A 24,667-nucleotide genomic window follows, 5' to 3' on the forward strand; every position below is an offset into this window, starting at 1 on the left:
TGGTGGGCAGAAAAAAGTATAGAAGGTGAACAGGAAGACCGCTGCTCACCTGCCTTGCTCAGAGCTGTCAGTGTCTTGTACCTACCTGCACCCTGACAGCCGAACAGAAGAATTGTCCTGGCAACACACCTTCCCATTCCTCTCTCTTGCTCTGTAGCCCCCTGTGCCTGCAATGCTGACACAAACAGTGGTGTTGTACTGTTCTACTCATTCCCACAATCTGCTTGCCATACAGAAACACTGGACTTACATCCCGGAGAAGGTAAACGGGGAATAGAAATGCTGTTCTGTGGACTTACATCCCGGAGAAGGTAAACGGGGAATAGAAATGCTGTCCTGTGGACTTACATCCCGGAGAAGGTAAACGGGGAATAGAAATGCTGTCCTGTGGACTTACATCCCGGAGAAGGTAAACGGGGAATAGAAATGCTGTCCTGTGGACTTACATACCGGAGAAGGTAAACGGGGAATAGAAATGCTGTCCTGTGGTCATATTTCCCGGAGAAGGTAAATGGGGAATAGAAATGCTGTTCTGTGGACTTACATCCCGGAGAAGGTAAACGGGGAATAGAAATGCTGTCCTGTGCCTTTTGGAGCACCGTCAGGTTAATTAGTAGCTGCTGTCATATACAGAAATCATTCATTTGTTTTATAATATACAGTTTCTTAACCTCCCTAGCGGTCTGATTCTTTCCGATTTTTTGTGCTGAAAGCGGTACCATTTTTTTGCATGGAAATATGTAGTTTTTTATTGTAGGCTGTAATTTTTAGGAATAACTCACTGAAATCTGTCCGGACAAGAGTCTAGTAAACATCCCGGGGAGGATAAAATTTGAAACACGAAATCATAAATTATAATTTAATAAATAATCATAAAAAATAATAATATAATAATAAATTTAATTCAATAATATAATCAAACCAAAAACACTGAAATGTGAAATACAGAGGCAAATTCGCACATCGCTGAGCAAAGTCGCAGAATCGTTTTCAGTGTCTGATGACAAATTTCCCCCACCAATCATTATCACTCAATTCTGCAAGTGGTTCTGATTTACTATCGCTGCTCTAAAACCGCTTTTGACGTAAAGGGACGCTTTTTGGACGCCATGGACTTTTCTAAGTTTCTAGGCAGAAAGAACAGTCAAAATGCAGGCAGGGGACAGGACAAAGCACTCGGGACAAAATGTATGTGAAATGCATTAAAACAGCAATGACAGCAAAAATTACATTTTTTAAAAATTTCAAATTTCCCGCCGGTTCCAGCGCCCGTACGTCCCGACGTCACAGGGACCGGAACACGGAAGCCGGATGCCGGCATCGGCCGGAGGAGATGGCCGGGGACGCTGCAGGGGACACATCGCGGAAGCGAAGGACAAGGTAAGTGCTGCAGGGACCCCCAGAGCAGCGCCGCATGGTAAGCCCAAGTGTAGCTGGCGGGGGGTTACCGCTCTTGGTATTGAAATTTTACGCCGAGCTACACTCGGGATTACCGCCAGGGGGGTTAAACAGACAACACTGCTCAAATATTATAATGGGCAAGGTGTCTGCTACCATTACTGCCCATAGAGTGTCCTGTACTAGATGCTATGGCATCCTCGGTGTGCTGGAAGACAACAAAGGGCACCCTGCCATTCCCTCCCACTAGCTTCGGTTAATGAAAAGTGCAGTAAAGACCCTGTGATGACATCACAGGGATTAGAACTAGTGATGCACCGATATATCGTCCGCAGAAAATGACTGGCCGAAAAAAGTGTTCTCAGCTGTGCCGATAATAATTGACTTTAATGCAAAATCGCGTCCCACGGACTTCAATGCTAAAAACGCCCCCTATTTAAGGGTTTTAATTTTATATACAGCCCTGGCCAAAAGTTTTGAGAATATTAATTTACCTGCAAGGAAACCGGTGCAGTCATCATTGTTCTGCACAAAAAGGGATTCACAGACAAGGATGTTGCTGCTACTAAGATTGCACCTAAATCAATCATTTATCGCATCACCAAGAATATCAAGGAGAGAGGTTCAGTTGTTGTGAAGAAGGCTTCAGGACAGCCAAGAAAGTCCAGCAAGCGCCAGGACCGTCTCCTAAAGTTGATTCAACTGCGGGATCGGGGCACCCCCCAGTGCAGAACTTGCTCAGGAATAGCAGCAGGCAGGTGTGAGTGCATCAGCATGCACAGTTGAGGTGAAGACTTTTGGAGGATGGCCTGGTGTCAAGAAGGGCAGCAAAGAAGCCACTTCTCTCCAGGAAAACATCAGGGACAGACTGACACTCTGAAAAAGGTACAGCGATTGGACTGCTGAGGACGGGGTAAAGTCATTTTCTCAGATGAATCCCCTGATTGTTTGGGGCATCCAGAGAAAACCTTGCCCGGAGAAGAAAAGGTGAACGCTACCATCGGCAGTGTGTCATGCCAACAGTAAAGCATCCTGAGACCATTCATGTGTGGGGTTGCTTCTCAGCCAAGCAAGCGGGCTCACCCACAAATATTAGAACACAGCCATGAATAAAGAATGGTATAAAAACATCATCCAAGAACGACTTCTTCCAACCACGCAAGAACAGTTTGGTGATGAACAATGACTTTTTCCAGCATGACGGAGCACCATGCCATCAGGCAAAAGTGACAGATAACTTAAGTGGCTTGGGGAACAAAACATCAACATTTTGGGTCCATGGCAAGGAAACTCCCCAGACCCCAGAAGAGGCAGGTGAACAAAAAACAAAAAAAAAACCCCAGAAATTCTGACAAACTACAAGCACCGATTATGCAAGATTGGGCTGCCATCAGTCAGGATGTGGCCCAGAAATTGAATGACAGCATGCCGGGGCGAATTGCGGAGGTCCTGAAAAGAAGGGTCAACACTGCAAATCTTGCCTCTTTGCATAAACAATGTATTGTCAATAAAAGCCTTTGACACTTATGAACTGCTTGTAATTATACTTCAGTATACCATAGCAACATCTGACAAAAAAATTTTTAAAAAACAATGAAGCAGCAGACTTTGTGAAAATTAATATTTGTGTCATTCTCAAAACTTTTTGTCCAGGACTGTACATTTCATTTTCTGTCCAATTTTTGTGAGTTACTTTCAATAATAGTTATTTTGCGTTACTGGATTGCATTTTTACAAAAAAAAAAATATTTTTGCTTTATTATACGAGTTTAGAGATAGGAGTTTAAATATGCTAATAACATTGTCCAGAGTTCAGCTTTAAAATGTGTTTAACCACTTCCTGTCCAGACACTTTCACCCCCTTCCTGTCCAGACACTTTCACCCCCTTCCTGTCCAGACACTTTCACCCCCTTCCTGTCCAGACACTTTCCCCCCCTTCCTGTCCAGACACTTTCCCCCCCTTCCTGTCCAGACACTTTCCCCCCCTTCCTGTCCAGACACTTTCACCCCCTTCCTGTCCAGACACTTTCACCCCCTTCCTGTCCAGACACTTTCACCCCCTTCCTGTCCAGACACTTTCACCCCCTTCCTGTCCAGACACTTTCACCCCCTTCCTGTCCAGACACTTTCACCCCCTTCCTGTCCAGACACTTTCACCCCTTCCAGTCCGGAAACTTTCCCCCCCTTCCTGTCCGGACACTTTCCCCCCCTTCCTGTCCGGACACTTTCCCCCCCTTCCTGTCCGGACACTTTCACCCCCTTCCTGTCCGGACACTTTCCCCCCCTTCCTGTCCAGACACATTCACCCCCTTCCAGTCCGGACACTTTCCCCCCCTTCCAGTCCGGACACTTTCCCCCCCTTCCTGTCCGGACACTTTCCCCCCCTTCCTGTCCGGACACTTTCCCCCCCTTCCTGTCCGGACACTTTCCCCCCCTTCCTGTCCGGACACTTTCCCCCCCTTCCTGTCCAGACACTTTCCCCCCCTTCCTGTCCGGACACTTTCCCCCCCTTCCTGTCCAGACACTTTCACCCCCTTCCTGTCCAGACACTTTCACCCCCTTCCAGTCCGGACACTTTCCCCCCTTCCAGTCCGGACACTTTCACCCCCTTCCTGTCCGGACACTTTCACCCCCTTCCTGTCCGGACACTTTCACCCCCTTCCAGTCCGGACACTTTCACCCCCTTCCTGTCCGGACACTTTCACCCCCTTCCTGTCCGGACACTTTTACCCCCCTTCCTGTCCGGACACTTTCACCCCCTTCCTGTCCGGACACTTCCCCCCCCCTTCCTGACCAGGGCAATTTTCAGCTTTCAGCGCTATCACACTTTGAATGACAATTGCGCGGTCATGCAACACTGTACCCAAATTAATTTTTTACCATTTTTTTGAGACAGATAAAGCTTTATTTTGATGGTATTTATTCACCGCTGGGATTTTTATTTTTTTTGCTATGTAAATGAATAAGTCCAAAAGTTTTGAAAAAAAGTGGTTTTTTAATAAAATTTTGCAAATAAATAACATTTCATCATAAATCTTGGCCAAAATTTATTCCGTTATTTTTTTAGTAAAAAAAAAATCCAAATTAGTTTATAACCAAAAATTATAATTTTTAAACATTTTTTTTTATATGTTTATATTATTTTTTATTTTTATTTTTTACATACTGTCACCCTAGCAGTACAGTGTCGCCATGGTGACACTGTACTACTTGTGGGGGGTGATGAAGATTTTTTTTTTTTTTTTTACACTGATTGCTTTTACACCCATATAGGATGTAAAAGCAATCATTTCTCCATCTCTCTGTCTGCATTCTTGCAGTCATTGAGAAGTACTGAGTGAGCTGTGATTGGTCACAGCTTGTCACATGGTACAAGGCTGTTGTTAATAGCCCTGTACCATGTGACCTCTGTGATCATTCACAGATTTCACACGTAGTAAGCAATGATGTCACAAGTGACATCTTGCTTACTACTTTGCATGTGATCACTGATTGGCAAATCAGTGATCACATGATCGTGACCTCGTACAGAGGTCCCGTCCGACGATCGGTGTTTCACTGTGTCCGGAGGACACAGTGGGCACCGGATCGCGGTGCTGCGCGCTCCCAGGGAGCGCCCACAAGCAGGGTGCGGGGAGGCCGTTTATGAACGGCCACCCGACCCTGCAGTGCCACCGTCCGGCCGTTTATATGCAACCGCCGGTCGGGAAGTGGTTAAGTAGTAACTTGCATTAATATCGAACAACATGTGCTTGCCCAGTAACTGACCATTGCAATCTAATAAAAAAAAAAAAACCTTCTGAAAAATAAATCACTTCAAACTTGCAGGTTGTATTGGTTAATTTCTCAGCGGTATTACTGGGAAATATGACAAAGTAAGATCCTGAAAACAATACCATTTATTTGTGTTTAAATAAACAGCATATACAGATATAAATGAACAAAAATTACCTTTATCTTTCTTAAAGTCTACAGCATCTTCTTTGTCTGTGACTATTTCCTTCATGTTAATAATGCTCTGATGGTTGAGCTGACGAAGAATCTTAATTTCTCTGATAGCTGTGATGGGGAAACCTTCCTTCTCATTGTCCAAGCGCACTTTCTTCAAAGCCACCATTTCTCCTTTTTGCGGGAGGAAACAGTTATTATACATTGAACTAATAAGCAGATTGCATCACTTCAGCATTACTAACCGTTTTGGCCATATCTAATCAACTGTTTGCCTTAGAAGCTACCGTATTTTTCGCCGTATAAGACGCACTTTTCTTCCCCAAAACTGGAGGGAAAATGTCAGTGCGTCTTATAAGGCGAATATGGAGCGGCCGGTCCGGTATTTCCACCGCGGGCGTGTCAGAATACCGGGCCGGCCGCTCAGCTCTGCAGCGGGACCTTACCTGTTCCTCTATCCAGCGGCGTGCTGTCTTCCCGGTGTCTGTAGTGCGGGCACTGGGCATGACAGCCGGGTGCCAAGTGCGCATGCGCAAGTAGCGGTGCTTTTTGTGAATGGTAAGGCGGTACTTGGGACACATGACAGATCCCAGAAGCCGCCGGACCAATCACAAGGCGCAAGTGCTTCTCGCTCATACACACTGGGCACCCGGCTGTCATGCCGAGCGCCATTACAGAAGCCGGGAAGACAGCGCGCGGCTGGATCGAGGAACAGGTAAGATCAAACAAAAACTCTGCGGAAGTAAGAGCGGGTACCTGTCAAATTCAGGTACCCGCTCCCCACCTCCCTAAAGGTCAGCAGTCATCTGTACTGTCCGCAGTCTCTGGTCATCCCTGTGCTGTCCGCAGTCTCTGGTCATCTCCTGTACTGTGTCCGCAGTCTCTGGTCATCTCCTGTACTATGTCTGCAGTCTCTGGTCATCTCCTGTACTGTGTCCAGAGTCTCTGGTCATCTCCTGTACTGTGTCCGCAGTCTCTGGTCATCTCCTGTGCTGTCCGCAGTCTCTGGTCATCTCCTGTGCTGTCCGCAGTCTCTGGTCATCTCCTGTGCTGTCCGCAGTCTCTGGTCATCTCCTGTGCTGTCTGCAGTCTCTGGTCATCTCCTGTACTGTGTCCGCAGTCTCTGGTCATCTCCTGTACTGTGTCCGCAGTCTCTGGTCATCTCCTGTACTATGTCCGCAGTCTCTGGTCATCTCCTGTACTGTGTCCGCAGTCTCTGGTCATCTCCTGTACTGTCCGCAGTCTCTGGTCATCTCCTGTGCTGTCCGCAGTCTCTGGTCATCTCCTGTACTGTGTCCGCAGTCTCTGGTCATCTCCTGTACTGTGTCCGCAGTCTCTGGTCATCTCCTGTACTGTGTCCGCAGTCTCTGGTCATCTCCTGTACTGTGTCCGCAGTCTCTGGTCATCTCCTGTACTGTGTCCGCAGTCTCTGGCCATCTCCTGTACTATGTCTGCAGTCTCTGGTCATCTCCTGTACTGTGTCCGCAGTCTCTGGTCATCTCCTGTACTATGTCTGCAGTCTCTGGTCATCTCCTGTACTGTGTCCGCAGTCTCTGGTCATCTCCTGTACTGTGTCCGCAGTCTCTGGTCATCTCCTGTACTGTGTCCTCAGTCTCTGGTCATCTCCTGTACTGTGTCCTCAGTCTCTGGTCATCTCCTGTGCTGTCTGCAGTCTCTGGTCATCTCCTGTACTGTTTCTGCAGTCCATTAGTTCAGAACTTTTTTTCCTGTTTTCTGCCTCTAAAACCTAGGTGCGTCTTATGGTCAGGTGCGTCTTATACGGCGAAAAATACGGTAAGTCTACCTTTTTCAAAAATATAACAAAATGCACATATAGTATTGTATATTTTGCAGAAAAAAAACAAAAGTGGTTTGGGAGTGAAGGAGTCCGACTGGCACCATTTTACATCCTAAGTATGGGTGTAACATGCAGCGTGGTCTTAAAGTGACTCTCAAACACGGGCCAATTTATAAATGCATAGTTTATATTTCTATTTCAGAGGATTCCACGGCTTTTAATTGCTTCTGAAATAAATCATTAATTCACATTCATTCAGCTAATGAAAGCTGCACATGAAAAAAATAATGTGCACTGAGAAAGGACATGGACAACACTATCGGCTCTCATACACACATTGGCCAGAAATTCAGGGACAGCGAGCTAACCAACGTAAATAAAAAATAAAGATATTATAAGAAAGAGTGGTGACCCGGCCATAGGATGTACCTCAGGGGAGGTAACGAATGTATACAAACTCCAAATTAAGAACAAATCCTGATTTAAATCATTGTCCTGGAGAAATTATGTAGATCAGAATTCTGGCAAACACCTTAAAGTACTCTGCTCAGAGACAGCCAGGCGGCTGTAGTTTACAAAAGGCAGCCTCCATATTTCTCAGTAGTGTTTAAGAAGCATTCCTAAACGTAAAAAAAGATTGGAAGGGACCATTCTAGATGTGAGAAACTAAAAAAAAAAAGTATCACATTCTCAGCAATGAAAAGATAACCACTTAACCTCCCTGGCGGTCTGATTATTTCAGATTTTTGGTGCTGAAAGCGGTACATTATTTTGCATGGAAATATGTATTTTTTTTATTGTAGGCTGTAATTTAGGAATAACTCACTGAAATCTGTCCGAACAAGAGTCTAGTAAACATCCCGGGGAGGATAAAATTTGAAACACGAAATCATAAATTATAATTTAATAAATCATAAAAAATATAATAATAAATTTAATTCAATAATATAATCAAACCAAAAACACTGAAATGTGAAATATAGCGCCAAGTTCGCACATCGCTGAGCAAAGTCGCAGAATCGTTTTCAGTGTCTGATGAGGAATTTCCCCCACCAATCATTATCACTCAATTCTGCAAGTGGTTCTGATTTACTATCGCTGTTCTCTAGCCGGTCTAAAACCGCGTCTGACCTAAAGGGACGCTTTTTGGACGCCATGGACTTTTCTCAGTTTCCAGGCAGAAAGAACAGTAACAATGCAGGCAGGGCGCTGGACAAAGCACTCGGGACAAAATATATGTGAAATGTTTTACTATGTAATATTCGTTTAGAAAAAAGTGACATTATTTAAAATTTGCCGCCGCCCGTACGTCCCAACATCACAAGGACCGGAATACGGAAGCCGGATGCCGGCATCGGCCGGAGGAGATGGCCGGGGACGCTGCAGGGGACGCATTGCGGGAGCGAAGAACAAGGTAAGCTCTGCAGGGAATCCCTGAGCAACGCCGCATGGTAAGCCCGAGTGTAGCTCGGGGGGGGTTACCGCTTTTGGTACTGAAACTTTACCCCGAGCTACACTCGGGAATACCGCCAGGGAGTAAAAAAAAAAAAAAAAAAAAAAAAAAAAGACTAGAACTGTGCCCAGAAATAAACGGCATAATGCAAAAGAATAGTCACCAGTATTGCTTGTGGTCTCTCTGCAGCTGATCCTTCTCCATTTCTAACTTACAACACATTGTTCTGCACTGTCTAGGTCAGGGGTCTCCAAACTACGGCCCTCCAGCTGTTGAAGTACTACAAATCCCATCATGCCTCTGGGAGTATTGCCTGTAGCTGTCAGAGTCTTGCAATGCCTCATGGGACTTGCAGTTTCTCAACACCTGGAGGGCCATAGTTTGAAGACCCTTGGTCTAGGTGGAGGTGGCCACCTTGGTAAAGCATGAGCTTTGCTTTCTCAAGTAAGAACCTCCAAAAAAGGAGAATATTGAGCATCACAGTACTGGATTTGCCAAATCTCCTGAGAATAGAAGTCAGAGGCAGAGGATGTACAGGTATTAGTGCTTAGGCACCCACACACATCAGAAAGTGCACTGCTATTTTTCAAGAGATATTAAAACACTAAAAGGTATTTTTACATGGTGCAACTTTGACATTAACTATTATTATTTTTAAAACTTCCAAATTAAATATCAAACCTTTGCTTTATGAGTTCAGGTTCACTTTAACATCTACAGCTGGCTAAGAGGGATTCATCATAAACATTTAATTTGACAAAGCAAAACTGACAACTAGCAGCAGCAGAGCTTTTTCTTCTACCACCACCGATGCCCATCGTGACTCTGACATCATCATCACGGGCATATCTCACCCACTCCTACTTCTAATGACTGGATTACGCTGACTGTGTCATCATGGCACCCAGGTCTGGCAGCAGGAAAAGCTGCTTAGGAATAGATAACACCTCCAGTGATATAGTGGCTGCCTCGCACTGTGAAAACAGATGAAAATGTAAGCCTAGGGAAAACAACAGCAGCACAATGCCTTCTGTATGCGCTATATATCTGACGGACTAGCCGCCTCACGCTGTTTGAAGGATAAAAGGTGTCAGAGTATGGACCTGGTTTATCCTTTTGCTGTCACTGACATAAAGGTCAATATCTGACCGACTCCCCACTCCCCAGTGTTCATTCATAACTGAAGGGATAGTAATCATGAACAGGGTGGATAAAAATCAATGATTTTTAAAAAAAAAAAAAAAAAAAAAAAAAAAAAAAAAAAAAATCGGATTTTTTTTATTTAAATCGGATTTTTTTGAATAAAATGCTTTTTGAGGAAAATCTATTACCATCCAAAGGTTATTCCATCATGAAATAAAGATGAGTTTTGTAATTATGTAGAATAAGGCTGTATATGTTTCATTGTTTTGGTACATAAATCCCATGAATCCATTCACAATGTCGCTCTCCAGAGGTTTCTGTGAGATTATTGGGCAGTTTCTCTGCCTACAAGATATTATCACAGATGATTGGTTTACTTTTGCAGTTCCCAAGACTGAATGTGACTCAGCGATCACATGTCTCTTCACAGCAAAAATGTTATAACATGAACAGAGTTAAGAAAAAGACCTTCATCCTAACTTCTACACACCTATGAATACAGAATCAGCCCCTTCAGTGCCAAGGTGCAAAAAGTTCAGTGAATAGAATAGAAACAATATTTTTCTGATTGTTTGGAGTGGAATAGATCTGCACAAGAAGAAAGTGAAACGAAGTGCGAGGAGGGAGGGGGCCGACAGTGCGAGGAGGAGGAAGAGGAAGGGGCCGGAGGAGCGAGGAGGGGGAGGAAGGGGCCGGAGGTGCGAGGAGGGGGAGGAAGGGGCCGGAGGTGCGAGGAGGGGGAGGAAGGGGCCGGAGGTGCGAGGAGGGGGAGGAAGGGGCCGGAGGTGCGAGGAGGGGGAGGAAGGGGCCGACGGTGCGAGGAGGGGGAGGAAGGGGCCGACGGTGCGAGGAGGGGGAGGAAGGGGCCGACGGTGCGAGGAGGGGGAGGAAGGGGCCGACGGTGCGAGGAGGGGGAGGAAGGGGCCGACGGTGCGAGGAGGGGGAGGAAGGGGCCGACGGTGCGAGGAGGGGGAGGAAGGGGCCGACGGTGCGAGGAGGGGGAGGAAGGGGCCGACGGTGCGAGGAGGGGGAGGAAGGGGCCGACGGTGCGAGGAGGGGGAGGAAGGGGCCGACGGTGCGAGGAGGGGGAGGAAGGGGCCGACGGTGCGAGGAGGGGGAGGAAGGGGCCGACGGTGCGAGGAGGGGGAGGAAGGGGCCGACGGTGCGAGGAGGGGGAGGAAGGGGCCGACGGTGCGAGGAGGGGGAGGAAGGGGCCGACGGTGCGAGGGGGAAGGGGCTGACAGTTTAAGTCTCTTAAAATATATATATTTTGTTTAGCCAAATTAGTTAACAAACATGGATGTTTAAGCAAAGATCATATGCTGGAATGTTATTGTTTCAGTTGAATAAATCTATTTAAATTGTTATTATTAAGGTAATGATTATTTTTCTCCTTCCAAAGTACAACAGAAAAGTTGTCCAAATATGAATGATTAACCTATTAAACTGGGGAGAAAAAAAACTAATATGAAAAGTTGTTATTCTAAAAATCTTCATCTACTTGTATATTAAAGTTATACCAGCAAGAATTAGTCTTTATGTAGAAAACGAGGATTTACATCCAGCCTTACTGACTAGTGATTTAAATCGTGATTTAAATCGTGATTTAAATCAGTTTGATTTACATCAAATCCACCCTGATCATGAATGACATGTTTATTATCCCTTCTGTGTGTGAAAGAGCACCCAGTGCTCAGTAGTAGGAAACAGGTTGCAGAGAAGGACGACACCAAGGACTCTGTGTCCTCAAACACTGCAGCGCACCAATACACTATGGGGCTCATTCACTCTAGCAGACACATGTTATAATATATGACGTGTGAGCCGGTGTGCACGGTGCAAGAGCTCTGCAATGCATTGTTAAAACACATTGCTTCATTTTACTTTTTTCTTTTTTTAAAATTGCATTGGACTCTATGCATAGCACCACACTACTGCAGGGAACTTTGCGATATATTATTATTATGATAAAATGCATTGTTCTATTACAACCCACACAAATGATAACCACCCATTGGGGTATTCCCACAATGATTTGGTGCAAAGCTAACCTCCACATTTTTACTGTAAGTTGCTTATTACAGTTTTGCATGCCTTCAATTTTCACTATTACAGGAAAAAGCAACATTTAGAATGTATAAATATTAGGTATTTATTAAAGCCATAAAGTTTTATCTTTTAGATTCGGCAGGAAGTTTGTAAGTTATATTGGGTTTCTATGCTCGATTTAAGTGTATTATTATCAAAAATATACTTTTATAAAAATCTAAGCAACCATCATAGGACCTACAGAATCAGCAGCATAAACTATCTATTCCATGTCCTGTGGTTTCAGAAAATATATTGTTTGGGGCTTGAAAGTTTTTTACAAACTCTGAAAGCTGGTAAAAGTGAAAATTGCAAAAATGTTCTGGCCACCTGAGGTGAAAAATGGAGAGCAGGGACTGGCAGCATCAGGGTTAAAATGTTACTGTATACATGTATTAGAGGTGTATTAGTATAGAGTTTTGTGGGTTATTAATCTTAAAATATTGCCACTATCATGGCAACTAAAAAAAGGTGCAAATTCTTTAAAAACAAACCTCTGCTAAAATCTTTACCAATAATATATTGCTTGTTTAGAAGCTACAATGTGTACAAGAGAGTATGCTGCTGCTACTGATCAATCAAAACACGCATCCCTCTCTTCACTTATATTGTTTGCAGATAATTCAAAGTTAATATTTTAGTATACATAATTCTCACGAACAGTCCAAAATACAGCAGATACAGAACAGGAGGCAATCATACCAGTGTCTTTATCTCTGGCTTTGTACACTTGTCCATAGGTGCCTTCTCCAATTATTCCAATGATGTCAAATTTGTCTACACATCGTTTTCCCCAGTCGATGTCTTTCTCGTGTATTTCACCACAACGCGGCCCGCAGATCCTGTAAACCAGAAATGGAAAGCAAGTTGCCAATTACATTACGGAGACCCTGTCCAGTCCATTCAAAATTGTCACATTAGTTTATATATGCGATTCACATTTGGTTTGCATGCGATTTACTTGTAAAAGCCTCCCTGACGTTTACATCTTTTAGTTAATTAAATCTTAATTAATCTACATAAACAAAAGATGCACCTATGACACAGGTATCTCAGAACACAAAGTTTTTTGGGTTTTTTTTAGAGAAAAAGATGACTGCAGAAACTTTTCAGATTGTCTCTCACCAACTAAAAATCTGCATGGCGCACCTCCGACTCATTACACCAAGTGTATGAACAGTTTTTTTGTTCCCTAACAAAGCAAATAAAAGCCCCCCCCCCCTCCCCGAGTAGCTTCTAAAACTTTTGCTTAGATTCAGGGCTCATACACACAGACTAGTTCTGAGCTGCACTTTGGTGTCCGTTTATGAACCAGCGGTAATAGATCGCTGCTCAGTTCTCCGGCATTCTCGGAGAACACAGTTCTCCTGTGAATGCAGTTTATGAAGCAGTTCTCCAAACGCTGGAAAACGGCTGATTTTACTATAATCTCTCGAGATTACAGTAAAAGGTCAGTTTGCTAAGCGGAGGTAAATTATCTCTGCTTAGTTTGCGGTCCCTCCGATTCTCCAGCTCTGGGCTGGAGAATCTGGAGGGAGAACACAGATCTCCAGTGAAGGGCTGACATGATCTCCTGAGTGTCATAAACTGTGAATGACCAGAGAATAGCTGAGATCCGTTGAATCGCTTCTATTCTGTGTGTCATAAACGGACACCTTTATAGTTTGAAAGATCTGAATGCAGCTTTATTACAGCCAATGTGTCCGAGCACAAGGTGACATTTAGCTCCATATTTGTAAACTGTGTTGCAGGAAGAAGGAAAGTACTTCATATGCACTAGTGGGAAAAATGCTCACTGTGGTGCTGGCTAAAGCGCTCAAAGTGTAGCCCATTCCAGCACATGCACAAAATGAGAATTTTTTGGCAGCGCATATGGCCTACAGGTATATCATTACAACTAAGCAAAAGTTTTCCAAGTTGCTTTTTTTACCCTACGGAGGTTACCAGTAAGAAAATATATTATATCTTTGAGTCTGAAATCACGTGACCTGCCACAGCACCATTCTGGGCGTGAGGACCAACGGTCCACCGTCATAGTCTGGGCCTGCTGGTCAGTCTTTTTGCTGCTCTCTATGTGATGCTGCAGTATTTTAGGATCTGTGAGAACTCTGGCGATGGGAAGTTGTTTATAATCACCAGGCAGTGATGTGGACAGAAGGACACTGCAATCTAGAATAGGGAAAACTCTGGACCCAGAGGTTCAGGTGACCACAGATTTGGAAATTTGAGGCATTATGATTAGGTTTATTGCTGCAGCAACTAGCTGGGGGGGGGGGGGGGGGGGTAGGGTTTCCTGCCAGGATTTTAACTTTAAGATTTATTTCTCCGGAAATAAAAATATTCAAATGCAATTTAATATTAAACCGACTAAAGATGCAAACTACATCTTTATTAACATGATAAAGGAAATAAATATAAAATGCAATACATTGAGGTGCACTTATGAAGACTGGAGTAGCCAGAATCTGCAGCCGCTGTGCATAGCAACCAATCAGCTTCTAGCTTCTCATAGCTTTACTAAACAAGCAGAAGTTTGAAGCTGATTGGTTACTATGCAGAGTTGCTCCAAATTCTCTGCTCCACAAAGTAACCACTAATTTATTCTTACAAAAATGTACCGCCAGTAATACCTCCTGTCCTGGGTTCACTAACTGTGCAGTGTCTATGGAGGAGCAGTGTTGTCACCCCCAAGTAGGAAATGTTAGGAATACACAGCACCCCCTCTTCTCCCCTATGAGAGGAGGAGAGGGGGAGATGTTCTGCAACAGCTGTTTATTTGCATCAAACAGATATACCAAAAGTTTTAATGTTATATTTAATATAGACTAAAAAAGAAGAGTTTGTTTTTGGAATTTTTAAACACTTTAAGATCTTCATACAAAAGTTATAGTATTTTAGCGATTATTAGGGGAAAAAAAACAAACAAAAAAAACACATAGATACATTTCTGCTTTTAATGCAAAAGTCATACTTAGGCCTCCGTTTGTTCTTTAATGCCGATTTCTTCCCCTCTGGACTACATGAGGTGTCTCCAAATCCAGAGTGGACAGGTGGGAGGGGCAAATCAGACAACAAGTGCCGAAGTTTTCGCTCCATTTCCTTCTTGACCGATTTTCCTGGGATACAGCCTCGGAAACTGAATCAAAGACATATTATTCATGTACTCAGGATATTGCACTCGTTCAATCAGTAATAGACCATTATAGACCTATTTGGGTCTCCTTCTGTACCTGAACCCCTGGATCTACACTTACAACCCATTCCCTTCTTTTCCCTGTAACCGGACTTTCATATTTTGTACCTACAATTTATCCCTCTGCCACCCCCGTCTGTCATTCCCTCCACTGGCTCCACCCCCCTCTGTCATTCCCTCCACTGGCTCCACCCCCCTCTGTCATTCCCTCCACTGGCTCCACCCCCTTCTGTCATTCCCTCCACCTCTGCCACCCCCTTCTGTCATTCCCTCCACTGGCTCCCGATTGCCCAACACATTAAATTCAAACTACTAACACAGACATACAAAGCCATTCATAACTCCGCCCCAAACTACCTCACCGACCCGATTCCCAAATACCACCCAACCCGTAATCTTCGCTCCTCACAGGACCTTCTACTCTCCAGCTCCCTGGTCTCCTCCTCCCACGCCCGACTGCAGGACTTCTCCAGGACTTCCCCCATCCTCTGGAACTCCCTACTCCAATCCATCAGACTGTCACCTACCCTCCTCACTTTTAGGCGCACCCTGAAAACCCATCTCTTCAGGGAAGCCTACCCCGCCCTCACCTAACAGCTGATCTCCTCCACTTCTCCCACCACTCCATCCCCCACAGCCACTTCCTCCTGTACCACTATCCCCTCCCTCCTAGATTGTAAGCTCCCAGGATCAGGGCCCTCGCACCCCTCGTGTATTGTTACTGTCTTGTCTCATGTTCTGTCCCCACTATAATGTACAGCGCTGAGCAAACCTTCTGCCGCCATATAAATCCTGTATAATAATAATAATCCCTAAGGGTGCGCTCACATGGGCGATTAACACACATTGTCAATTCCAACGGCAAGAATCTCCTGATTTAAATGTCTGATGCATGAGAACAGCTGCAGCCATAGCGATCAGTTCCCATTTGCAGTTTTTCATAGATAAATCGCTGGCTGTGTGAACAGTCACGGATAGCTGCAGTCACTGTCAGCCAGTCATTACTTTCTATGGGCTGAACAACCACAGCTGTTTGCACACATCTGCATGCTAGCCACAGGAATCCACCAATTCACACAATCTGTGCAAATTGCCTGTAGGAACTTTGTCTTAATCCACTTTTAGGACTCATTCATACCAGGCAATTGACTAAAACAGGCAATTTTAGTCTGTCAGCTGGTGTTTGTTGTGTAGCAGCGGTACGGGGCAGTGCCTTGCATTGTACAATGAATGCCATTTTTTTACCCATTTTTTATTGAAATGTCACAAAATGGCACTTTCTCCACTGGGTGAGATGCACTGACATGAGTTGAGGTGCAATGTGAAAAAATGCAACATGTCTGCACTTTTACATAGTGTACTGCAACCCACCTGAACTCAATGTTGTGAACAAGGCACATTGAAAACATTTGATTTGGGGAGTCTGCATTGATCTGTGCAGAATAATGGATGTCACTGAACACGGTGGGAACAGGGCCTTGCCTTTGATACACAGCAAGACTACTGCTGGGTGTAATCGAGATGTTAAATGTCTTCAAATATGAACAGCTTTACAAGGATCAGGAAAGATTGACTCACAGCTCAAAGTTGGGATAGCATGTTGAAGTATGGAAAGTAAAGTGCAGGTTTTTACACAGTGTCCAGGCTCGGTACCAGGCTCGTCACCAGGCTCGTCACCAGGCTCGTCACCAGGCTCGTCACCAGGCTCGGTACCAGGCTCGTCACCAGGCTCGGTACCAGGCTCGTCACCAGGCTCGTCACCAGGCTCGGTACCAGGCTCGGTACCAGGCTCGTCATCAGGCTCGTCACCAGGCTCGGTACCAGGCTCGTCACCAGGCTCGTCACCAGGCTCGGTACCAGGCTCGTCACCAGGCTCGTCACCAGGCTCGGTACCAGGCTCGGTACCAGGCTCGGTACCAGGCTCGTCACCAGGCTCGGTACCAGGCTCGTCACCAGGCTCGTCACCAGGCTCGGTACCAGGCTCGTCACCAGGCTCGTCACCAGGCTCGTCACCAGGCTCGGTACCAGGCTCGTCACCAGGCTCGGTACCAGGCTCGTCACCAGGCTCGTCACCAGGCTCGGTACCAGGCTCGGTACCAGGCTCGTCATCAGGCTCGTCACCAGGCTCGGTACCAGGCTCGTCACCAGGCTCGGTACCAGGCTCGTCACCAGGCTCGTCACCAGGCTCGTCACCAGGCTCGGTACCAGGCTCGGTTCCAGGCTCGGTACCAGGCTCGTCACCAGGCTCGGTACCAGGCTCGTCACCAGGCTCGGTACCAGGCTCGGTACCAGGCTCGGTACCAGGCTCGTCACCAGGCTCGGTACCAGGCTCGTCACCAGGCTCGTCACCAGGCTCGTCACCAGGCTCGGTACCAGGCTCGGTACCAGGCTCGGTACCAGGCTCGGTACCAGGCTCGTCACCAGGCTCGGTACCAGGCTCGGTACCAGGCTCGGTTCCAGGCTCGGTACCAGGCTCGGTACCAGGCTCAGTACCAGGCTCGTCACCAGGCTCGGTACCAGGCTCGGTACCAGGCTCGTCACCAGGCTCGGTACCAGGCTCGTCACCAGGCTCGGTACCAGGCTCGTCACCAGGCTCGGTACCAGGCTCGTCACCAGGCTCGGTACCAGGCTCGTCACCAGGCTCGGTACCAGGCTCGGTACCAGGCTCGGTACCAGGCTCGTCACCAGGCTCGGTACCAGGCTCGTCACCAGGCTCGGTACCAGGCTCGTCACCAGGCTCGGTACCAGGCTCGTCACCAGGCTCGGTACCAGGCTCGTCACCAGGCTCGTCCTGTTATTGTCTTTCCATAGCATGGGTTTACTTGTAATGTTACTTGACCAAACCTTAAGGTTCCTGGACTCAGAGTTGTCACACTACCAATGACACTGCAGGAAAGATCACAAAAACCAACCCCCTAACAAAACGCCTCCATGCATGTTATGCACTAAAGTAGAAAGTACCTCCAGATGGAGCAGATTCTGCTTGCTGTACCCCAACTCCACATAACTCAGCCAACCCATGTTTTTGCTCCACATCACAGGGATTGCCCTTTGCGGATATATCATTTCTTTTAGATCAGTCATTTTTTTATTAGTGGGGAGGTCTTGGATTTCAAACATTAACTTATGGACAACAATAGTGCTTGAGATATGTCAACTGACAAACATGACATGGCTGAAAACAAGACCACTGGATCTTCAGAAAATGAACTACAAACACCCCTCCCTGGGTATCGGGGATCTTTCACCAAGTTCTGCAGCTTTAGGGAATGCCGCAAGATTAGGCTCCATGCACACTAGCGTTTTTTAAGCTCCTAGAAACTATTATCAGCATATTTTTTTCTGTTACTGCAAATAGTGTCATCCAATGTGTCCATGCACCCCGCTGCAGGCTATTAGCAGTTTTTGAGCTTTGGCTCAGATCACTTTTACAGTAAAGCTGATTGCTGGCTGAAAAAACCAATACCAGGATCATGGCTGCAGCAATGATCCTGGAATAACTGCTTGCTACCAAGGATGTATATACATCGCCTCTCGGCAGCAAGATGCTAAAGAAGGTTGTACTAAAAAAACGGATAATTGGAAACGGTCACAAGAAGGGCTCTCCAAACCCTTATATATCGAGTTGTATTATAACTGTTGGTGTTATAAAATAATCCTTTATAATTATAATCACCGGTTTTTTTCCTAAGTTGAGGAGGCATTTCTCACTGAGACAGAAGGTGAGGGAAAAATAATAAAATAGGTTTTCCTATTCCTGCATGGGTTTCCATTCGATAGACATCTCTATTTTCTGAGCCATTGTCATGAGAGGAAGGGAAATCTCAACAGCAACAGAGAGGTTCAAACTCTTTTCTACTCTACTTTCTACTGACCCGAGCAGTGTGTGTCAATCAGGGTGGATAAAAATCAATGATTTTTAAAAAAAAAAGATTTTTTTAATTTAAAATCGGATTTTTATTTAAAATCGGATTTTTTTAAATAAAATGCTTTTTGAGGAAAATATATTACCATCCAAAGGTTATTCCATCATGAAATAAAGATTAGTTTTTTAATTATGTAGAATAAGGCTGTATATGTTGAATTGTTTTGGTAAATAAATCCCATGAATCCATTCACAATGTCGCTCTCCAGAGGTTTCTGTCAGATTATTGGGCAGTTTCTCTGCCTACAAGATATTATCACAGATGATTGGTTTACTTTGCAGTTCTCAAAACTGAATGTGACTCAGCGGAGATCACAGGACTCTTCTTCACAGCAAAAATGTTATAACATGAACAGAGGTAAGAAAAAGACCTTCATCCTGACTTCTACACACCTATGAATACAGAATCAGCCCCTTCAGTGCCAAGGTGCAAGAAGTTCAGTGAATAGAATAGAAACAATATTTTTCTGATTGTTTGGAGTGGAATAGATCTGCACAAGGAGGGAGGGGCCGACGGTGCGAGGAGGGAGGGGCCGACGGTGCGAGGAGGGAGGGGCCGACGGTGCGAGGAGGGAGGGGCCGACGGTGCGAGGAGGGAGGGGCCGACGGTGCGAGGAGGGAGGGGCCGACGGTGCGAGGAGGGAGGGGCCGACGGTGCGAGGAGGGAGGGGCCGACGGTGCGAGGAGGGAGGGGCCGACGGTGCGAGGAGGGAGGGGCCGACGGTGCGAGGAGGAAGGGGCCGACAGTGCGAGGAGGAAGGGACTGACAGTGCGAGGAGGAAGGGACCGACAGTGCGAGGAGGAAGGGGCCGACAGTGCGAGGAGGAAGGGACTGACAGTGCGAGGAGGAAGGGACTGACAGTGCGAGGAGGGAGGGGCCGACAGTGCGAGGAGGAAGGGGCCGACAGTGCGAGGAGGAAGGGGCCGACAGTGCGAGGAGGAAGGGGCCGACAGTGCGAGGAGGAAGGGGCCGACAGTGCGAGGAGGAAGGGACTGACAGTGCGAGGAGGGAAGGGGCCGACAGTGCGAGGAGGAAGGGACTGACAGTGCGAGGAGGAAGGGACTGACAGTGCGAGGAGGAAGGGACCGACAGTGCGAGGAGGGAGGGGCCGACAGTGCGAGGAGGGAGGGGCCGACAGTGCGAGGAGGGAGGGGCCGACAGTCTGTTTCTTAAAATATATATATTTTGTTTAGCCAAATTAGTTAAACATGGATGTTTAAGCAAATAACAGATGCTGGAATGTTATTGTTTTAGATGAATAAATCTATTTACATTGTTATTATTAAGGTAATGATTATTTTTCTCCTTCCTAAGTACAACAGAAAAGTTGTCCAAATATGAATGATTAACCTATTAAACTGGGGAGAAAAAAAACTAATATGAAAAGTTGTTATTCTAAAAATCTTCATCTACTTGTATATTAAAGTTATACCAGCAAGAATTAGTCTTTATGTAGAAAACGAGGATTTACATCAAATCCACCCTGGTGTCAATAGACAAACAGCACTGGTAAGCCACCCCCCACTCCCTCTTTTTTTGTGTTTAATATATATTCTTTATTTAAGTCAGGAGGAAGGCATAAAGACACAATTAAACAATATCAGATATCACAAGAATCTAACCGCAAAACATACGTGGAGTGTTTTTATCTTAATGTATAGAATATATCTGGGTAAAAAAAATGTTTTGACTTTAGAACCACTTTTTGTCCCTTTTTTGTTGAAGAATAAAAATGCTAATTTGGTACAATCCTTTACTGAATGCTCATACTATGTCATTATGGAAGGGTCGTTTATCAAGACAAAACAAGTACATATACAAGATATACAATAGATTAGAAAACTGTGATTAATATTCATTGCTTACCTATTTGCATCACTAGAGAGGGCGATCGGAAGAGGTAGACATGAAGGTGCTGCTGGCGACATTCCTGAACTTTTAGTTTTCTCAGAGCCAGTTGATCCACTTTTATGTGCTTTGCTTTTCTCTTTCGGATTAGATGCTTCCTCTTTCACAGTGTCCATCTTATTCACCTTTCCACTGGGCTTGGCGGATTTATCTGCTTGTACACTATTATCCACAGTTAGTGCTGGAGTCAACGTTTTCACCTTCGCCTTATCACCTTTGCCAGGAGAGGAAGGGGCGTTGTCCACTTTTGTTTTCTTTTGCTCCTTTGCATGATTTGCTTGTTGGGAGTTACTGGCAGCCTCCAAATGTCCCTTAGTAGGAGTGGAGGTGCTGGAAGCTTTTGCTAGAGCTCTGGCGGCCTCTGCTTCCCTAGCTTTCTTGTTCTTGTTCAGTTCTGCAGCTAGGCTGCTCTTCAGAGTCAAGGTGCTTGGGGAGATGCTAGACTGCCTGCTTCTCGATCTCGACACCCTATGTCTACTTCGTGAACGAGAGCGTCGCGACTTATAAGGACTTCTACTCCGTGACCTTGCAGACCGCCTATAAAAAAAATATATATATATATATTAGTACAAAGTAATTACTTTCGCAAAGCACAAAGGTGTGACATTTGGTGTAGTCTAAAATACATGTGTGGTTTAACAAGGTTTTCAAATCTACGAGCCAGACATAATACCTGGATTCCACAACGGATCATTTTAATTTTGTGCCTTAACCTCCCTGGCGGTATGATTATTCCAGATTTTTTGTGCTGAAAGCGGTACCATTTTTTTGCATGGAAATATGTATTTTTTTTATTGTAGGCCTGTAATTTTTAGGAATAACTTCCTGAAATCTGTCCGAACAAGAGTCTAGTAAACATCCCGGGGAGGATAAAACTTGAAACACGAAATCATAAATTATAATGTAATAAATAATCATAAAAATAATATTATAATAATAAATTTAATTCAATAATATAATCAAACCAAAAACACTGAAATGTGAAAAGTGTATTGAGGGGGCTGGGGGGGCTGCTGCACACAGAGGATTTTTTACCTTCATGCATAGAATACATGAAGGTAAAAAACCTTCAGCCTTTACAACTACTTTACCCTCCCTGGCGGTCTGATTATTTCAGATTTTTGGTGCTGAAAGCGGTACCATTTTTTTGCATGGAAATATGTAGTTTTTTTTATTGTAGGCTGTAATTTAGGAATAACTCACTGAAATCTGTCCGAACAAGAGTCTAGTAAACATTCCGGGGAGGATAAAACTTGAAACACAAAATCATAAATTATAATGTAATAAATAATCATAAAAATTATATTATAATAATAAATTTAATTCAATAATATAATCAAACCAAAAACACTGAAATGTGAAATATAGCGCCAAGTTCGCACATCGCTGAGCAAAGTCGCAGAATCGTTTTCAGTGTCTGATGATGAATTTCCCCCACGAATCATTATCACTCAATTCTGCAAGTGGTTCTGATTTACTATCGCTGTTCTCTAGCCGCTCTAAAACCGCTTTTGACGTAAAGGGACGCTTTTTGGACGCCATGGACGTTTCGAAGTTTCCAGGCAGAAAGAACAGTCAAAATGCAGGCAGGGCGCCGGACAAAGCACTCGGGACACAATGTATGTGAAATGGTTTGATACAGGAATGTTATACTATGTGATTTTAGTGTATTTAGTGAATGTCACTTTTTGTCATTTTTGAACTTCCCGCCAGTTCTGTCCCCCGTACGTCGCAGGGGACGGAACCTGGAAGACAGGTGGACTTTTCTAAGTTTCCAGGCAGAAAGAACAGTCAAAATGCAGGCAGGGGACAGGACAAAGCACTCAGGACAAAATATATGTGAAATGCATTGAAACAGCAATGTTTTACTATGTAATAATCATTTTAAAAAAAATGAAATTTTTTAAAAATTTAAAATTTGCCGAGTGTAGCTCGGGGTTACCGCTCTTGTTACTCAAATTTTACCCAATGTATGTGAAATGGGTTGAAACAGGAATGTTATACTATGTGAGTTTAGTGATTTTAGTGAATGTCACTTTTTGTCATTTTTGAATTTCCCGCCAGTTCCGTCCCCCGTACGTCCTGACGCTCGTAGGGAACGGAACCCAGATGACAGATGACGGCATCCGCCGGATTACATTGCTGGGGACACTGCAGGAGGGACATCGCGGGAGCGCAGGACAAGGTAAGTGATCGAGGGATTGCAGAGCAGCTCCGCATGGTTAGCCCGAGTGTAGCTCAGAGTTACCGCTTGTGGTACTGAAACTTTACCCCGAGCTACACTCGGGAATACCGCCAGGGGGGTCAATTGATAAAACACAGTCCACAAATATACATCCTATATACCAAACTCACTGTTCTTAAACTATATGGACTTATTTGCACTAGCTCTGCCCTCCAAAGAGCTTTTCAGAGGGTGCATGATAGTTGATAAGTTATGTGCCAGTTATTGGATTGGCATCCTTTGTGTCCCTGCGACTAGCTGAGCAACAGTGGTGGCCACCAGAAACCATATACGCTGTATGCTTGGAAACGCAGCTACATCATTCCATGCATACAGTGTACACAGTGCGTTTTATGTAGGATCTTGCTGACGGCAAAAGCGGGTAGTTGATCTGCATGTTTACTGGCGCCATTGCGTGGTTTAGAGTTGCCGTGGCCAGCCTGCAACAGATCGTCACAAAAAAAAACAAAAACAAAACACAAGCAATTGTATACAATAAGGAATGATGCTATACATGCTGACAATTAGATTTAGGATTTCAATACATTTAAAATACTATTTTTGAAACCTGGTTTGTACTCAGTATAATCAAAGGTTATATGTTTTGTGTTTGATAATTGGAGGTTTTGAACATGCTCCGCTATAAATTAGGACGTGTAGTAAATCCAGCAATATAATTGGAGTAGGTCAGCACCTATCAGTATTGGTTGTTTATGTACCTAGAAACAAGTAAGCAGCAGGCGAGGGATCACATGAGTAGAACAGGTTTGTTATTTCAATAAGAAAAAAAAACAAAACAATTAGACTTTAGAAACACTTTCCTTACTTAAAGCGGAACTCCAGTCTCCTGTAAAAAAAAAAAAATAAAAGTCAGCAGCTACAAAAAACTTCTGCTTCCGATTGCCTAGGTTGTTGGAACAGAAGTGGGATCGGGTACCTGTCAAAATGGGGTACCTGCTCCCCAAACGTGCCAATCCTTAACAAGGAGCAGGAGACCGGTTGATAAAGCGGAACTTCCCCTTTTGGGTCGAGCTCAACTTTAAGCAGATCAGTGGCTCAGTGTGCCAACCAGGATCTCCAAATCTGATCTGACTTTACTTGTAACAGGTCAGTAGCCAACATTCAAAGTAAAAAAAAACAAAAAAAAAACTGGCAACCAGCATTTTCTGAAAAAGTTTAGCTGTCGTGGCCTAGTTTCCTCTGAAATGCATCTATGGCCAAATCATTTTTTCCTTTTAGTTTGGGATGAAATGGGGAATGGTTAGAACCTGACAGGCATTTTAATTCTGCCTTATTAAAGGTTTCAGCCATACCGCATCGACATACAGCGCCTTGAAAATGTATTCATGCCACTTTGAATTGTCCCCATTTTGTCATGTTACAACCAAAAACTTACATTTATTTTATGTGATAGACCAACACAAAGGGGCAGATAATTGTGAAGTGGAAGGTAAATGATAAATGGCTTTCAAAATCTTTTACAAATACATATGTGAAAAGTGTGGCGTGTATTTGTATTCAGCCCCCCGGAGTCAATACTTTGTAGGACCCCCTTTCCCTGCAATTACAACTGCAAGTCTTTTTGGG

The 24,667-nt window shown here is 44.8% G+C and overlaps 1 protein-coding gene across 1 annotated transcript in view; it reads right to left on the bottom strand.

Annotated features, from left to right (window-relative positions):
• The window catches only part of CDK13 (cyclin dependent kinase 13), a 69,816-nt gene that overhangs the window by 26,043 nt on the left and 19,106 nt on the right, over positions 1-24,667 (bottom strand). Inside the window, exons 2-5 of the mRNA XM_089681093.1 lie at positions 20,815-21,393; positions 14,801-14,965; positions 12,532-12,671; positions 5,351-5,521 (exon numbers count right to left, since the gene is read on the bottom strand). Coding sequence (XP_089537219.1) covers positions 5,351-5,521; positions 12,532-12,671; positions 14,801-14,965; positions 20,815-21,393 — 1,055 coding nt within the window. The remainder of the gene's footprint in view (positions 1-5,350; positions 5,522-12,531; positions 12,672-14,800; positions 14,966-20,814; positions 21,394-24,667) is intronic.

This window comes from Staurois parvus, unplaced genomic scaffold, assembly GCF_062004578.1.
Source record: "Staurois parvus isolate SC_StPar_1 unplaced genomic scaffold, SC_StPar_1.0 ptg000259l, whole genome shotgun sequence".
Classification (NCBI taxonomy): Eukaryota; Metazoa; Chordata; class Amphibia; order Anura; family Ranidae; genus Staurois; species Staurois parvus.